Below are 16762 nucleotides of genomic sequence, written 5' to 3'. Positions count from 1 at the left end.
CAGCGATGTGGTGCATAAGCGGAAACTGGCGGCGGCCGTGAGCCTATAAGCGATGGGACCACGGGCGGACGTTGGGCATAAAGGGGAAAGTGGTGGTGGCTCTGAGAAGAGTGGACGGCGTTGCGGACAAAGTGAAAGCCAGCATCCGCGATGAGACATCTGTCTACGGGGACTATGCGAGGGCGTTGCTCATGTAGGGGATCCTGGCGCTGGCCAGGAGACTATTCCCTATGGCACGATGGGAGGGCGTTATGCACAAAGTGAAACAGGGCGGTGGGATGAGACTTTGCGCGATGTTCTTGGGGTTGAAGTGAAACACCGCTTTGCCGATGAGCCTGTAGGCGCTGGGACCATGGGAGGTCGTTGGGCAAAAAGGGGAAGTCGGCGGTGGCAAGGAGTCTTGGTTTTCAGAGGATACATAGCAGTTGCCGACAAAACGAAAGCCAGCACGGGCGTTGAGATGGACAGCTTTGAGACTATTGGCTTTGGGACGATGCCTATAGGCGAAGAGACCTTGTCAGAACATCGCAGACTATTGGCTGTGGGGCGATGGGAGGGCGTTTCTCACACAGGGGAGCCCTGCTTGGCTGTGAGACGGGGAGTCCTCGGCCTGACAAAGTGAAACTGGACGGTGGCGAAAAACTGCTGCTGGTGGGACGATTGGACAGCTTTGAGACAAAGTTAAACCCTGCGGAGGGATGAGACCACCGGACGATGGATGGGTGTGGTCCACACAGGGGACCCTGGAAGTGGCGACGAGACTATTCGCTGAGGCAGGATGGAAAGGCGTTGGGCACACAGTGAAACACGGTGGCAGCGCTGAGGCTTTTGGCTTCGAGTGGACGGGGCGGCTTCGCGGACAAAGTGAAAGCGAGCATAGGTGATGAGACAATCGGCTTGGGGCGGTGGCACCGCGGCGTGGACCAAGTTAAACCCGGCGGTGGGGGTGAGACTGTGAGAGATGGGACGATGGGAGGACCTTGAGCACCAAGCGGAGCCAGGGGGAGTCAGTGAGGCTATAGGCTTAGAGCCATTTTGGACGACGTGAGAAACAGCCAAGGCGATGAGACTGGCCATGGGACCCTGGGAGTGCGTTGCAGCCAGAGGAGAAGTCAGCGGTGGCCAGGACACAAATAACCATGGGACGGTTTGGGGGACTTTCTGGGGCTGAGAAGGAACGCGGCCACCACCTGGGTCAGGGACCAAAGAAGTGTGCGCCCCTGGAATGCTCTGGAATTTTCAGGGTCTCTCAAGGATTCGGCTTTGAAGTGGCGGAGTAAGTCTTGAATAACTGAAAACTAGGAATATTTTAAAAAGCAAAGCACTTTATTTTTTTGAATTAATTTTATATTGAATATATACTTATTTTAAAAGAAATATCTCACGTTTCCAATTTTATAATAAATTTATAGAAGGCATTTTAAATATTAAGCATAGAATATTAAAATATATTTTGTATGTAACAGTACCTTTTATTCAACTTTATTTAAACTATATTTTCTGTGTACTAAAACAAGTATTTAATATCGTTTTACTTTTCTATCTTTCATGGATGTAAACTTAATATTTTCAAGATGACTTTTCTCTTATTTTTAATTGAGTGAATTACCACCTTTGACAATTTCTAATGACCCTCAAGACAGTCTTAAGTAATTTTCGACTCATGTTCCTGAAACCTCTTTCTGAGGACTGCGTTGTTGGAAACAAGAGTTGGAGTATACAAGCAAATGAGGACATTTAGGTCAGAATTTTTCATTTACTTTAGTAAGAATTTTATAAATTAAGTGGAATTTGCCCAAATTTTATTGGTTTAAAGAAGTCTTACTTTGTAAGACTCTCAAATGTAAGGTGGTGTATATTTTACCCCAATTGAAAAAAAAAAAAAAGAGAGAGGAAAAAACTCCCACATGATATAGACGGGCCCTCTGGCCTGAGCTGTTTGGTACATTTAAAGAAGTGAACAAGACAAGCGCAGGTAGACTGTGTGGACACATGGAGAGCATGCATATAACTCGGACATTCCTCATGGCTTCCTTGTATTTTAAATTCCTCAAAGGAGGGGCCAGAAACGCTACTACTCTGCAGGCTTGTTTGGCAATGAATGTCTCCAAGGTGCTCTGCAATTTTTAATATGTCTTGTTACAAAAATCAAATTGACATTGAAACTGCAACATTGACTTTCATTTCATAAATAATTTATTTCTCATATAAAAGTTTAAATAAATAACTAATGCATAAATCAATTTAAAAATAGCTTAGTCTTTAACTGTCCATTGAAATCAGTGCCTTGCATCATCATTTACCTCAAGAGCCTCTGCTGCTGAAGAGTCTCACCTCAAAGTCACATTGTCCCTTCCCAGAGCCACAGGTGGCAGATGTTCAGTCCCGGAGGTAACCTGTTAGGCTCTTCAGGAAAGAGAAGTTCCTGAGCAATTGCACTTGCACGACTGCCCAGGCACACCTGTTGTGCTCCTTGGACTTGAGGTACTGCCCGAGGTTGAAGTAATATTTCTTCAGGTGAAGAATGGTCGTGTCTCCCATAGTGGAGTTTTGCTTCTGCATTATTTCCTTCTGGATTGGCTCCAGACGATTCATCTGCCCATAGAGTTCCTCAAGGAGGTGCTCAATGATGGTGTCAGACCAGCCAGTGCTGGAGAAGTCTCTGGTGAGAATATGGAAGATGTGCTGGAGCATCTCATACATGACCAATACGGCATCTTCCTTCTGGAACTGCTGTGCTTGCTCCATCTCCTCAGGCATCTGGAAGTCCATCCTGAACTCGAGGCAATGTTGAGGAGTTGAAGGTAACTGCCACAGGAGGTTCTGGCACACCTCAAGGCTCCGCCCTTGTTGGAATCGAAGCAAGCTGTAGCTCCTGGAAAGAGCTGTGGTGGAGAGACACAGCAGGACAACCATCTGGAGGAGGCACCGGTAGGTCATGGTGAAATCAGGCCCAGGGCTGCCTGTTCTGCTAGTAGGTGCTGAAGCTGAGTCTTCAGGAGTTTGCAGAGTGAATGTCCTTCCTCCTTGAGTGTGGGCTACTTATACAGGATGGCTCTCCATTCTTTCTATTTGAGAGGAATTTCCCACTTTCAGTTCTCCCTTTCACTTTTCTCATGTCATTTAAATTATTCTTTGCCTCTAAAACTCTTTTTCTTTAAGCTCCTTGCCATTTTAATTTATATATACCTTGGGGAAAAAAGATATAGAACCTGATAATTTCTAATGTATTTTAAAGTTTCGATGAATTGCTGAAGAAAAATATAAGCCAAATATTTGAACTAGATTATTATACAATTCCTTCATTCTGAAAAGATTTTTCTTTTCTTTTTTTCTTTTCATATTATGAGATTTGTGGAAAGGGGGCCTTGTTTGTAAGAATTTTCTTTTTCATAAGAATTAGGTTTAACTCTCAAATCTGCTATTACCTAACAATAATTCTTGCAGTTTATGATTTTTAAAAAGATACCTATTTTTTCCTTTCTAAAAGAGAATAATGTTAAATTAAGTTGATGAATAATAAATACATGATATATCTATGATTTAAATATAATACATGCAGTTTATGATTTTAAAAAAGACACCTATTTTTTTCTCTCTAAAATAGAGTGATGTTCCTACAGGGGTGGGAGAGGTTCCAGAGGGAAGGGACATATGTATACCTGTGGCTGATTCATGTTGCTGTATGGCAGAAACCAACACAATAGTGTAAAGCAATTATCATTCAGTTAAAAATTAATATATTTAAATAAAAAGAAATAATAATGCATATAAAAAACAAAATAGAATGTTGTTAAACTAAGTTGTCCTGAATTGTTTTGGAGGCCTTACCATAAGGAGCAAGACATCACATAACGTTATCAACCTTGTTGTTTTTCAGTCGCTAAGTTGGGTCTGACTTTTTGCGACCCCATGGGATGCAGAATGCCAGGCTTCCCTGTCCTTCAGTACCTCCCGGAGTTTGTTCAAACTCTATCACTTCATGGTAAATAGATGGGGAAACAATGGAAACAGTGACAGACTTTCTTTGCTTGGGCTCCAAAATCAGTGCAGATGGTCACTGCAGCTAGGAAATTAAAAGATCACTTCTTTTTATATGAATGTGCAATTTAAATTTTTCTGGTGGTCACATCAAAAGAGTAAAAAGAAAAAAGTTAATTTTAACAGTATATTTTATTTAACAATATATCTATAAGTTATCATTTCAACATAAACCAATACAATATTAGAAGTGAGATAGTTACATTCTTCTTTTCCATAGTGCCTCCAAAATAGAGTACACGCTGTTAGTCATAGTACAGCTCAGGCTGGACTAGTCAAGTGCTCAGCTGGCCACATGGGGCTGTCGGCTCCACGGTGACCAACACAGCTCAAGATGGAGGGAGCAGTAGGAAAACAAGATCAATATTAAAAATCAACCACTTCTTTTTATATGAGCAATTAAAAGTTGGAAACTGACATTTAAAAATGATACCATTGACAATAACATAAAGTGTCTACTACTGAGAAACTGTCATAGCCAGAGGTGGCTAAGAAGACGTGCAATTAAAGGTAATGGGGCATCCTAAATGACATCCCAGAAGAGAAAAAGAATATTAGGTAAAAAACGAAGGAGATCTGGGAATTCCCCGGAGATCTAGTGGTTGGGACTCTATGCTTTCAGGGCAGGAGGCCCGAGATCCATCCCTGCTCAGAGCACTAAGATCCCACAAGTCTCGGAACCAAAAATAAGAAACTCAATAAAAAGTTGCTACAACCAGAGTGTGTGTGGGAGGGGGCGGGGGGAGGGAGAGGCATTGGGAGGTCTTCATAAAGTGTAGACTGGGTAATTTTTAATAATAGGTTGTGACTGGACCGGCTCTTTGTGGCAGCAGGTGGGCTTTCTCCAGTTGGAGCAAGCGTGGGCTGCTCTCTAGCTGAGCTGCTCGGGCTTCTCCCTGCGGAGCTCTCTCCTGCTGCAGAGCACAGACTCCAGGGCCCAGCTCAGTAGTTGTGGGGCACAGGCGCAGGGGCCTCTCAGCACAGGTCATCCTCCCTGAGCGGGGCTGGGACCCAGGTCCCCTGCACTGGCAGGCTTAACCGCTGGCCCACCAGGGAAGCCCTAGGCTTTAATGCTTTTCAATGTAGCATTGACAGGCCAAATTACCTTCCCTTTTGGCCTCTAAGGACAAGTCTATAATTGAAATTTGATTCAAATTCGATGGCCAGAAACTAATGAAGAATCGAAGCTTTCTCTGTTACATTGAGATTGTCTTTTGTTCCATCTTGATCATCAATAAGGATTAAGCAACTTGCCCAACTAATTCTTCTTCTGAGTGAGCAAAAGACATGCAAGCATGTGATGAGGTGGGCAGCATCCGTGAGAAGGGAATACAGAGTCTACAATAGGAGACTGCCAAGGTCACCTGCTACTGAGACGCACACTGTCATTTAGTGAGCAAGTATTTAGCAGATGTTTCTTAACCACTTCATGAACAGAAGAAGCAAATGCTGCCAATTTATTGGACTATTTTTAAAATTGTCTCAATAAACTTTACTACTGGCTTGATTATATATTCTTCATATTCTTTTTCAGGTTTTTTCCCCAACATATTTATTATTTACTGTTATTGCAAGAATGAATGAAACAGTTTTTTCATTACATTTCTAGTTTTTAATGGACTGGGTTTTCCTTCCATTTTCATACAAAAACACATAACAAAATAATTTTGGTTTTTAATCTGGCTGACTTTACAAATGCTATATCTAAATGTAATTGGTTGGATTCTCAAATTTTTAAATAAATGTATATTGTCTGCAAATAAAAATTTTAAAGGATTGAAAATGTCAAAGGTGATGTTCATATAGAGCAGCTGCTATTTGGTATATAAATTTGTACTTTAAAAACATTTTGTAGCATATTTGAAATATGCATAGCCTATGATCTAGTAACTCCAGCAATCACCCTGGGAAAAAAATCAAGTGGATACGCATCAGGATGTAAGAAAAGAACATTTATACCAGCACTATTAATAACAGTACTAAACACCAAATGACATAAAATCCTTTAAAATGGCATAAATAAATTAATTGTTGTCTATGCTTCTAATAGGGTTTTTAATAACAAGATGTAAGAAGCACAATAAATGCACAAGCATAGTAGTAAGTAAGAGAAACTCAGTTCAAAAGAAAACAGAAACCATTTGTATAAATGTATACAACATGTAAAAATAGGCCAACCTTAACTGGAGACATTTTGCTCAGCAACCTAGAGACCTCCTGTGAAGCTTCAGGACCACGATGGAAAGTCTGTCTCCCCGTTGAGGGAAGAGCGTGTCTTCCCACCTTCCAGCTGCGGCCTCGCTCTGGCCCTCTCTCAGCACCTGAGGCTGACTCTGCCCAGGTTGGGGTTGCTCTGTGCTCACAGCCAACAGCTGGTGGGCCCAGAGCCCCTCCTCAGGCCTCCCACTGGTGTGGAGAGGGACAGCATGCAGAGAGATCTAAGTGCCCTTGGTTGCAGTCTTCTCTGTTGCCCTTTCTCACACCTGGACATCTTGTCACAGGCCTTGGATAGACTCATTGCGCGATTTTTTTCTAGCTCAATCAGATTGCAGAGGAAACTAGGTACTTGGCTGAAGGCCTCTCTGCCTAGCTCTCCTACCTCCTCCAGAACATACCCAACCAGAAGATCCCACACTCTGCACCCTTGTCACTCTCAGAATGCTCCCATCAGAGGGTCGATGGCCCAGGAACAGGCAGGAACAGCGCAAGCCTTGTTTTCACTGTTTGCTGCCAGGACCCACTGCTGCTGGACACTGAGACTGGCCCTTTCAGAACATGCCCATCTGCATCAAGCCTGCATTTACTTCAGATCCCAGGCCGTTCTCTGAGCTGGACTTTAATTCTCAGGATCACTATCACGAATGCAGTGAGTCAGGCTAACCCAAGGTTGGGAAAACGGTTAAAAGAGACAACACATTGGCTGCAGCTGCTGAACAAGCCTCAGAGGCCCCCCTCTGCTGACATGTGAGCAAGTCCCACTGTGTGGGTTCTGGGTTACTTTCCTGTCTCTGAGGCAGTTTCTGAACCTTCCTTAAAGTGAAACAGCCCAAAGCAAAGCCATCTACATACTCAAAACGACAACTGACTTGAGTTTTGTTACATCATCAGAGATTACGTCATGAACCCCAGAAGGCAATAGCAAGGGAGTTGATGTAACAAGTGAAAAGGAAACAATGCAAGGTGCCAAAAGGGATTTCAGGATTCAGCCTGGGAATCCCCTCTGGCCTGGCCTCCTGGCTCAGCTGAGTGCTCAGAGCAGAGGATCCTCCTGACTGCCTGCCAGATGCCTGTGTCTTCCTGACTGATTCTCTGAGCTCCTAAAGTCCAGAAGAACCAAGAATCCATTGAGGGTGGGGTTGAGTCCTTGTAGACAGCTGGCCTGTGTGCCACGCAGGAATGTTTCCGTCTAGATCTAGGTATTGTTGCCACCTGCTTGGCCTCGTCATCCCAGTAAATGGCTATTTCTCCCCTCACTGTGTGGTGGTTGAGCTGCAGGAATGTGTCTCTGAACAGCTATCTGGGAACTGCCTCATTTTCCTGACCACAGACCAAGAACCTCAGGAAATAATCTTCTAACCAGATTCAAATAAAACAGTTAATATGTAAGGAGCATTAGGGTTAGTGTCTGGTACCATGCTGAGCATGTGCTATAAATTAAGGCAATTAATCTTAGCACACTTTCAAGATAAGCTTTTATGATTATCTTAGTTTTGCAGTTAAGACATAGTGCAGCAATTTATACCTAGGCAATCTATTTTTATGTACTAATGAAGAAAAATCACAAACACCTTTTGCAAGAAAATATAAATAAATGAGAACCTGAAGTATATGAAAAATGGATATTAATATACATTAGTGATATACATTAGTTTGTCCATATGTATAGATTTATTAACTACATATAAAATGTCTAGAAGGATACCCATTCAATTGTTAACAGTATAGGATTATGGTGCATCCTCCTAAAAGTCAAGGGTAGGCACTCCTTTGTATGAATTATTTAAAAGTTTAGCGATGACATGTGTGTTTAATATATATAGATAAGCTTAAGAAACCCTTTTACTTCCTTAGAGTCACATTTCTCATGGCAGCTACTGGTTCTGCATGGCCTCTCTTAGCTGTCTCTGCAGTCCCCAGCCTGCCTTGTTCGTTGTGTCTCCATTTGAAGAGTTCAGGAAGATTCTTTTCTCAGGAATGGCCAAGTGTAGAAAACTTCCTCCCCCTTCCTCATCCTACTGCAGGATCCTAGACTCCACAGATGCAGATTGACCTCCCATGATGGATGTGCTGCTGCTGCTGCTGCTAAGTCGCTTCAGTCGTGTCCGACTCTGTGCTACTCCATAGACGGCAGCCCACTAGCTCCACCGTCGCTGGGATTCTCCAGGCACGAACACTGGAGTGGGTTGCCATTTCCTTCTCCAATGCATGAAAATGAAAAGTGAAAGTGAAGTCTCTCAGTCATGTCCGACTCTTAGCGACCCCAAGGACTGCAGCCCACCAGGCTCCCATGTCGCTGGGGTTCTCCAGGCACAAGTACTGGAGTGGGTCACCATTGCCTTCCCCGCATGATGTATGTGATTCTCCACTAACCCTTGAAGGCACTCTGGTTCTTACAGGCCCCAGGCAGGCACCTGAGTCCATGACCTGGGCTTTTCTCCACCCATCTCCCCCCCACCTCTAGTCTATGTCTCAAGAATCACACTCAATCCCCCCTCAAATTGTCCATTGTTCCTTCTATGACCCAGAGTGGGTAACCCCGTTCCCTCTTCATTAAGGTGGATTCAGTACAGGTTTATCTTGTAGGATCAGGCTTTGAGTTAGGTTTTATTCAAAGCTGTGTGCAAGCCAATTTTTTTTTTCAAATTACTTTCATTTTCTCTACTGAAAAACAAGAGTAGTCTTGTACAAAATATAGTACAAAGCAAGTATCTTATGAATGATAAAGATTTAAATGCTATGAACAGCCTAAATATTTCCGATAATTTAAATAAATAAACAAATGTTACAACTTTTAAGATATGGAAAATGGATTCTTTAAATCTGTTTTGAAAAGTTATGGTAACAAAACCTTTAACATACGTTTAAATAATCCCATATATTAGCTATTTCTTATATATCATCTGACACAAAAATAGAGTTAAAGGTTGCACTTTGAGTCTTAGAAAATAGCCATTTAGTTGACCAGATGAACTGTTTTCAGATTCAACGCCTTCTTTATTTCCTGAGTTTTCCGATGAGCTTGTTGGCAAAAACCAAGCACCTTCTGATTTCCATGCTAACAACCTCCCAGGCAGAGCGGCTGTATTCTTTCTCTTTGAGATACACACTGATTCGCTGGAAGTAACCCTTCACAGCCAATCTGGAGTTCTCAGTCCCTAGAGGTGACTGTTCCAGTGTCCTTCCCTCCCTCACACACGTGTCCAGGTCCTCCAGCTGCTGATCAAGTCCCACGAGGAATCTGTCCAGGAGGCTCTCGTCCCGACCTGCAGAAGAGCCCGTGGTGCTGAAGAGCTGGAAGGTCTGCTGGAGCAACTCGCGCACAACAGCTGTGGCTTCTGTCTTCTCACGCCTGGTCCCGGGCACCAGGGTCTGAGGAATCTGAAGTCAGTCCTGTCCCTCAGACAGGACACAGTGGGCACTCTCTCCATCTGACTCCAGCGTGTGAAGCTTTCCAGATTGCCGTGGCCGGCAGGCAGCTCACAGCCCAGGGAGCACGTGGGGCTGGAGCAGAGCATCACCAGGGCCCGCAGCACGGAGACGGGGAGGGCCACTGGGATGCTGGGGGCTTGCAGGACCGCCTGCAGGGGAGGTCTAGGCCAGTTCTGAGGGCTTGGGGTGATGGGTGGCTCTTAAAGAGTGAGTCGAGAAACTTTCATTTTCTGGGTTTTTCCACATTTGCCCTTTCCTTTCTTTTTCTACTCTTTGTAATGAAATCAATGGAAGTGCTAATTTTTGCCATGAGTGCCTAGGTGGGGAACATCAAATCACACGTGCCGCTGTGGTTGATAGCTACACAGCCGTCTTGGGAGAAGAGCCTAATCAAAGTCAGAGAAGGGAAAAATATTCATAGAAAAGGTGGCTTTTCCAGGTCACCAAGAAATGTTCAGTATGAAAATAGCTTGTAAGAGAAGCTTTTGATTTTTCTCATTTTTTCCTCATTTTCCCTTTCCCCCTTCTTTAAAAAATTTCATTTGTGTATGTACCTTTATGATATCACCTAAGTAGGCATTAAGCTCCCTGGAGACATTATACGGAACAATATCACTTGATATCATTTATTAAAAATGAGTTATTTTTCAACTATAATCCACAAGGCACTTTTTAAGGTGCTGGTTGTCCTAAAAAATTCATGTTTGCCTGTGTTTATTTCTTTTTCTCCTCTAGCACTACAGTATTTCACAGGATACTTTGCTTCAGTCATTGTGAGATAGTGCAGATAATCTCATCTACTTAGATATTTCATGGGGAAGTGACAATCTATCATACACTCAGGGTTACTGAGGTTGCAATTACATTTCTCCTTGTAATGCATGTCTTTACCAATTCTGTAAGGTACAGATAATTTTTAATAATGACAGAAATTTTTACATGCAGCCTCTCAGCAAAGTTTTTAATAAACATGAATTAATCTTCAGAGCTTCCCTATGAGATAATTACTATAATTATTGACATGTTTGCATATACTGCTGCTACTGCTGCTAAGTCACTTCAGTCGTGTCCGTCTCTGTGTGACCCCATAGACAGCAGCCCACCAGGCTCCCCTGTCCCTGGGATTTTCCAAGCAAGAGTACTGGAGTGGGTTGCCATTGCCTTCTCCAGTTTGCAAATAAGGAAACTGAAAACTCAGAGAGATTACTTTACGTGCTAACAGGATTAACTGCATAAGTGGTACTTGACCACTGTACTCTTCAGCCTCCACATTATTCCTCATTAACCTTAAGCATTCTCCTTTAGCTACATAACATACAGTTATAATTAAGTAATCCCTCTAATTATGTAACATTTGACTGCCCTGAGAGATTGTAAGCCTCCTAAAGGCAGCAATGGCACAAGTGGAGAATCCAGGAAGGTGTCTGTCCCAGAAGAAGTGCACAGAGGGGTCTCTGTCCCATTGTTGTTCATCACTAAGGCATGTCTGACTCTCTTTGATCCCATGAACTACAGCACCCCAGGCTTCCTTGTCGTCTATCTCTCAGAGTTTGCTAAAATTCATGTTCATTGAGTCGATCCAATCCGATCGAATCATCTCATCCTCTGTTGATCCCTTCTCGTCCTGTCCTCAATCTTTCCCAGCATCAGGGTCTTTTCCAGTGAGTGGGCTCTTCCCATCAGGCGGCCAAAATATTGGAGCTTCAGCTCTGTCCCAGAAGTAGTTCTAAGAGGACTATACTCACCAAAGTTTGAGTAGACCTAGTATTTGAAGACTGTTTCAGAAAATGAGAATCTTCTGAAAACAAAGATAGTAAAAGTAAATTTAAATGGATTTTTTAACTTTCTGGATAATTTCTCAAAATATTATCTCAGGTGGAAGCAGAGACTCTCAGAGTTGTTGTTTAGTTGCCATAATCTGCCAGGCTCCTCTGTAGAGCTCACAAAACAGGATTGGACGTTATCAAGTGCAAAGGGAACTGCGTACTCAGCCGTTGTCTAATGATTGTATCGTCCCTGGAATGGCAAATGGCACTTTTGTGATAATGAAGAATAGGAATTGGAGAGGAAGACCTTACTAAGTGTTCCTCTTAAATAGGAAGCACATTCTCAGAGCAGACAGCTCGGTCCAGTGCATGAGACAGTGGACATGGGGCAAGATCCCTGGGTTGATGTCACAGCTCCAGCCTGCACTGCCTGTGTGACCTGTGGCACTACGGTTTCTCCTCTTAAATGGAACTGATCATCACAGAAGTTTCACTGGATTTTTCTGAAGGTTGTATGACATAACGTACTTCTGACAATGCTTGGACATATAAGCATTCAGTATCTGTTAACTGTTCCCACGAGGCAGAAAATTCACACATCCATCTATGGAAACTGGATAGAATTTCCCTGAGATGACCTGCTTCCCTTCCCTTAATGCTCAGCTCACTGGTCAACGTTATTACATCTAATCTCATCTCTGGTGAACATGATGTGCTGTCCAAACACTACATCTAGTAGCTTCCAGGGAACAGCTGACCTCTCACACATGAATAAAGTGACCGTCCAGTCTGTACCCCAGTCTCTCTTCAGGGTGAGTTAATAGGTCTATATTCTCAGAATCCAATAACCTCCACGAAGAGTGAGAAATGTAAACAGACAAATAAAGATACAAATAAAGATAAATAAATAGATACTGGGAGTTAGCAGAGCGGTCCTCTATCCTTTTAGGTAACACTGTGCCTAAGAGCCTGCCACCCTCCTTGGCTCTGTCTGCAGCTAAACAGTGTCACATAAGCTGCTCTGAAATCTGTCATCTGTAGAGCTCTGCATCCTTGTTTGTGCAGTTAAGTGACATTTTGTCATTTGGCAGAGATGTCACTAGTTTTTTCAATTACCTCATTTACTTTCTCTTTACCTTTGTGCATTACTTCTTCATTCACTGCTTACTTTTACTTTCTAGGAATGTTGAATGAGTGGAAAGTTTTGATTTCTTGAAAAATCATGGAGGAAATACGTTAACTGTTCCATTCATTTCCGTTTTCTGTTCCTGTTTTTGCAATAAACCTCAAAGTGGAAATAGAAAAGATTGTAGGAGCATTAGCACAGCTTTTACAAACTGAAATACAAATGACAAAGAAGAGGCAGCAATATGAAAACTGCATAAAAGTACCTAAGAAAAAGGTGGGTTGCTTGGACGTGGCAAGGACAATGGCCTGGGCTAAGAAGGCACATTCTAACCACTTGAACACTTGGACAGGAGTGGTGGTTACACTTTATTTTCATGAGAGTGACTTTGGAGGATTCATCATCTTGGTCTAAGCTTAGTTTCTAACCAGGAAGGGTTAATTTTGAATTTACACTGGATTTGCTTCTGTGACTTCAATTATTTTTGTCCCAGAAATTCACATTTGAGAAGGCCAGAATCACAGATAGATATGACATCTTTGTTGACATGACATGAGATATTCCATTTCACACCACCCATGAAATGACTATAAGGAAGTGCAACTAACACTTCCTCCTACCTGAGGCTTGCTGGCTATTCTGGGAGATATTTTCAGGAAATAAAAAGTCCTTTTCCTTTGTTTCCTCACCTCCCCCATCTCTGATTGAAAAGAGAATCTGACATCCAGGAGCCCCACAAGATGGTTATTTTGAGGCACTGACCTTTCATCTTCTCAGTCAGCCACTTCCCGAATGAAGTCCTTTCCTGATCCCAACACCTCGTCTTGGATTCACTGATTTACCCTGCTGCAAGCAGAGCCACTTGGCCTCTGTAACAAGCTCAGCATAGTGATTGGCACCTAATAAATGTTTAGTAATTTTCTCAGTTATGGAGAGTAAATAAAACCAAAATTGGCAAATTGAAAGTTCTGCTGCAGAGAAGAAGGTGAGCTCCGTGCATATAAAGTCAGATATTTTTCACATCTGATCAAGTGTTCCAAGAGGAATATGCAGAGGCAGCAAAAAAAGATTTGAAAAAGAGTCTAACAAAGCTTCCCTAAAAGTTGATCTTAGCATCAGGAAGAAAGATCCAATAGCTCTTAATATATCCCTAGTTCAAAGTTACTGAGATGATAAGCATTCCATTGAGTTAGAACGTCTGCTTCTTTAATGAATACATTTGACTTCAAGGTAAGGACACAGAAGAGCGGACCCTCACGACCGATCTCCAGGCTCTTGAAGTGAAAGGCAAGCCCAGAATGAGGTAGTGCATGAATCTGGGTAGACTCAGAATGCGAAAATTTTGGACTTCATATTTAAGAGGCACACAACAGAAGATCGTTAGATGAAATGGAGATGAAACAAAGCTCACAATCGCTCATCTCAAGCGGAATGCTTCCTTGTGGAATTGACCAGTGGCGCTTCATCTCCTCAGTGATGACACTCATGATGCTCGTCTGTGACCCCATCTCATCCTCTGAGTCCATGAGCTGCCTCAGAGCCTTGACTTGGAAAAGCAGGAGACCTTCACATTTGGATCAAATAAACACAGTCTCTCTCTTTCCTGTCTGGGATACAGGAAAGACTTCAGATTCCCTCAGGAGCAGGTGAGTGGCGGCCAGCTGCAGGAGGCCCAGGCCATCTCTGTGCTCCACGAGATGCTCCAGCAGAGCTTCAACCTCTTCCACACAGAGTGCTCCTCTGCTGCCTGGGACACCACCCTCCTGGAGCAGCTCCGCACTGGACTCCATCAGCAGCTGGACGACCTGGACGCCTGCCTGGGGCAGGTGACGGGAGAGGAAGACTCTGGCCTGGGAAGGACGGGCCCTACCCTGGCCGTGAACAGGTACTTCCAGGGCACCCATGTCTACCTGCAAGAGAAGGAATACAGCGACTGCGCCTGGGAAACTGTCAGAGTGGAAATCACGAGGCGCTTTCTGCGTCAACAAGTTCCTAAGAAAACTCAGGAAGTTAGAAGGAACCTGATCCTCAGTGACTCGTGTCCTAGCTCAGACTCTTCATTGTTCAGTCTTTTCCAAAACTCTAATTTCTGCCTCAGCTATGAAAGAGTTTGAATGACAATTGATATTGGCATTAATGTTGAGAATATCAATACCAGCTGCTTTTAGAATTAGAGGAAATATATCTGATGCCCTGTGGCTGAATCTTATGGAATAACATGTTTTTGTATGAATGTAACTCATTTATTTATATTAATTTATTTTCATGGTACTTGCATTCCTATGTTCTATTTATTACATGCATGCGTGCTATGCATGCTGAGTCGCTTCAGTCGTGTCCGACTCTATGCGACACTATGGACAGCAGCCCAGCAGGCTCCTCTGTCCACAGGATTCTCTAGGCAGGAATACTGGAGTGGGTTGTCATTTCCTTCTCCAATTTGTTCCATAAGAATATATAATTTTCTTTAATAAAAATGTACCTTTCATTTACTCATGACATTATCTGAAGACATGTTTCCTCCTCTTCCTTTTGGGTCTCTTCCCAGAGGCCGAATGCTGTGAAGCGACAGAGAGAAGGTGCTGAGCCGCTCCTTCCTTTATCTGTGGGCCTTATGCAGAGAGTCTTGAGTGTGAGAGGCAGAGGCCCCGACCTCACAGAGCTCACACTGGAGCAAGGACACTGCCGTGAAAGAAGTAGGCGTAAGATAATTAGGTGTTTACATCTGGGCCCTGGGCTTCACAGAAGAAGTATCAGATGCTGATGGCAGTGAGTATCCTGGGAAGCTCATTAGGACCATGTTTAAGCCACTTAGCAGCAGCAGCACTAGCCGTCTCCCCAGGGAAGTAATCCGAAGTATGAGACTTGAAGAATGAGCATGAATTTGTCAAGTAACTCATAAAGAGCAAAATAAGAAAACAATAATACACAACCAAGCACAGTGCATACAGTGTCCCTGCAGCAGGAATGGCTCTGGTGTTTTTAAAGGCAAGAACAAGACCGGAGTCGGTAGACTGTACTGATGCCTGCAGGGGGTAGCATGGCATGGCCCTGGAGACATGGAAAAGGGCCCAGCGATAGACTCTTGAATGATGTTAGATTTTATCTTAGGAACCATGGAAATTACTTGTGAATTTAAAGCTACAGAGCCACTTGGACCAAAGCAGATGCAGGGAAATTCCTGAAACCAGCAGTTCGCAAAGTGTGGTCTGTGGGCCCCTGCAGATCCCCAGGACACTCTACAGGGATTCATGAGGTACAATAATTATTAGAGTGATATCAAGATCTTATCTGTCTTTTTCACCACGGGAACAAGTTCTCCTGGTGGCACAGATGCAGCGCTGGGTAAGACTCCAGTGCTGTGGTGTGGATCAAAGCAGGGGCACCTCAGTGCCTAGTGATTGTCCTGTTCTTACGTATAATACACTTGAAGTTTGAAAAAATGACAGTTTCATGTAAAAAGATCCCTAGCGAAACAGCAAGATGATGAATTTTATGAAATCTTCACTTTGGAGTACACATTTGAAAAATCCCTCCGTTGTAGTCTTGTTAACATGTTGTGTGGCAAGCACGTCCGCTGCACGCATGGTGACTGTTCTCAGGAGAAGCCCTTGGATGACGATTATTTGAGTTATGAGCTAAACTACCATGGTCTTGATAAAACCAAGCTTTACTCTAGAGAATGACAGTCAAATCACGGTCACTCAGAAGTGGGCATTTGACAGATATTTTCCTATACTATTTCTATTCATGTATATGAATATTCTTGTTGACTTTAATGAATGAGGCCAATCTATTTTCAGTTCACATTTCCAGGATATGAATTCACCTCAGTGTGTGTCTTTGCTTCTGAAAATTTGAGGAGTAGTGATTTAATTTCCATTACTTACAAAATTTCTAAATTTATGGTTTAATTTTGGCTTTACATAAATTATCAGGATGATGTTCATCTTTAAATGATGCTTTAAAATAATATTAAAATTAATTGCAGGCATTGTGATCTGGGCACACAACTTATACAAATATTTTTTCCCTGGAGGAATTATGTATATTTTTTGTGAACTCTAATGTATGGTAATTTTCATGGATGGTTTATAGATATTTGAAGCAAGTTATATTTCTTATTGTAAGTTAAGGGCCCAAGAGTGTTAAACACGAATTTCCTCCTCTAAATCATAGT

The 16762-nt window shown here is 43.0% G+C and overlaps 2 protein-coding genes across 2 annotated transcripts; both read right to left on the bottom strand.

Annotated features, from left to right (window-relative positions):
* Positions 1-2379: 2379 nt before the first annotated feature.
* On the bottom strand, positions 2380-2940 carry LOC128052627 (interferon beta-2-like). The gene has a single exon (XM_052645208.1). The coding sequence runs from the start codon at positions 2938-2940 to the stop codon at positions 2380-2382; it is 561 nt and encodes a 186-aa protein (XP_052501168.1).
* A 6315-nt stretch (positions 2941-9255) lies between these two features.
* Positions 9256-10972, bottom strand: LOC128052706 (interferon alpha-2-like). The gene is given in 3 exon segments (XM_052645269.1): positions 9256-9638; positions 9641-9889; positions 10903-10972. Coding segments are annotated over 3 exon segments (702 nt in total).
* Positions 10973-16762: the final 5790 nt, after the last annotated feature.

This window comes from Budorcas taxicolor, chromosome 8 (genome assembly GCF_023091745.1).
Source record: "Budorcas taxicolor isolate Tak-1 chromosome 8, Takin1.1, whole genome shotgun sequence".
Classification (NCBI taxonomy): Eukaryota; Metazoa; Chordata; class Mammalia; order Artiodactyla; family Bovidae; genus Budorcas; species Budorcas taxicolor.
This window is presented reverse-complemented; position numbering and strand designations above follow the sequence as displayed.

Excerpts from the sequence above, each read along its gene's own strand:
- LOC128052627 (XM_052645208.1), bottom strand. The coding sequence starts at position 2,940 with ATGACCTACCGGTGCCTCCTCCAGATGGTTGTCCTGCTGTGTCTCTCC.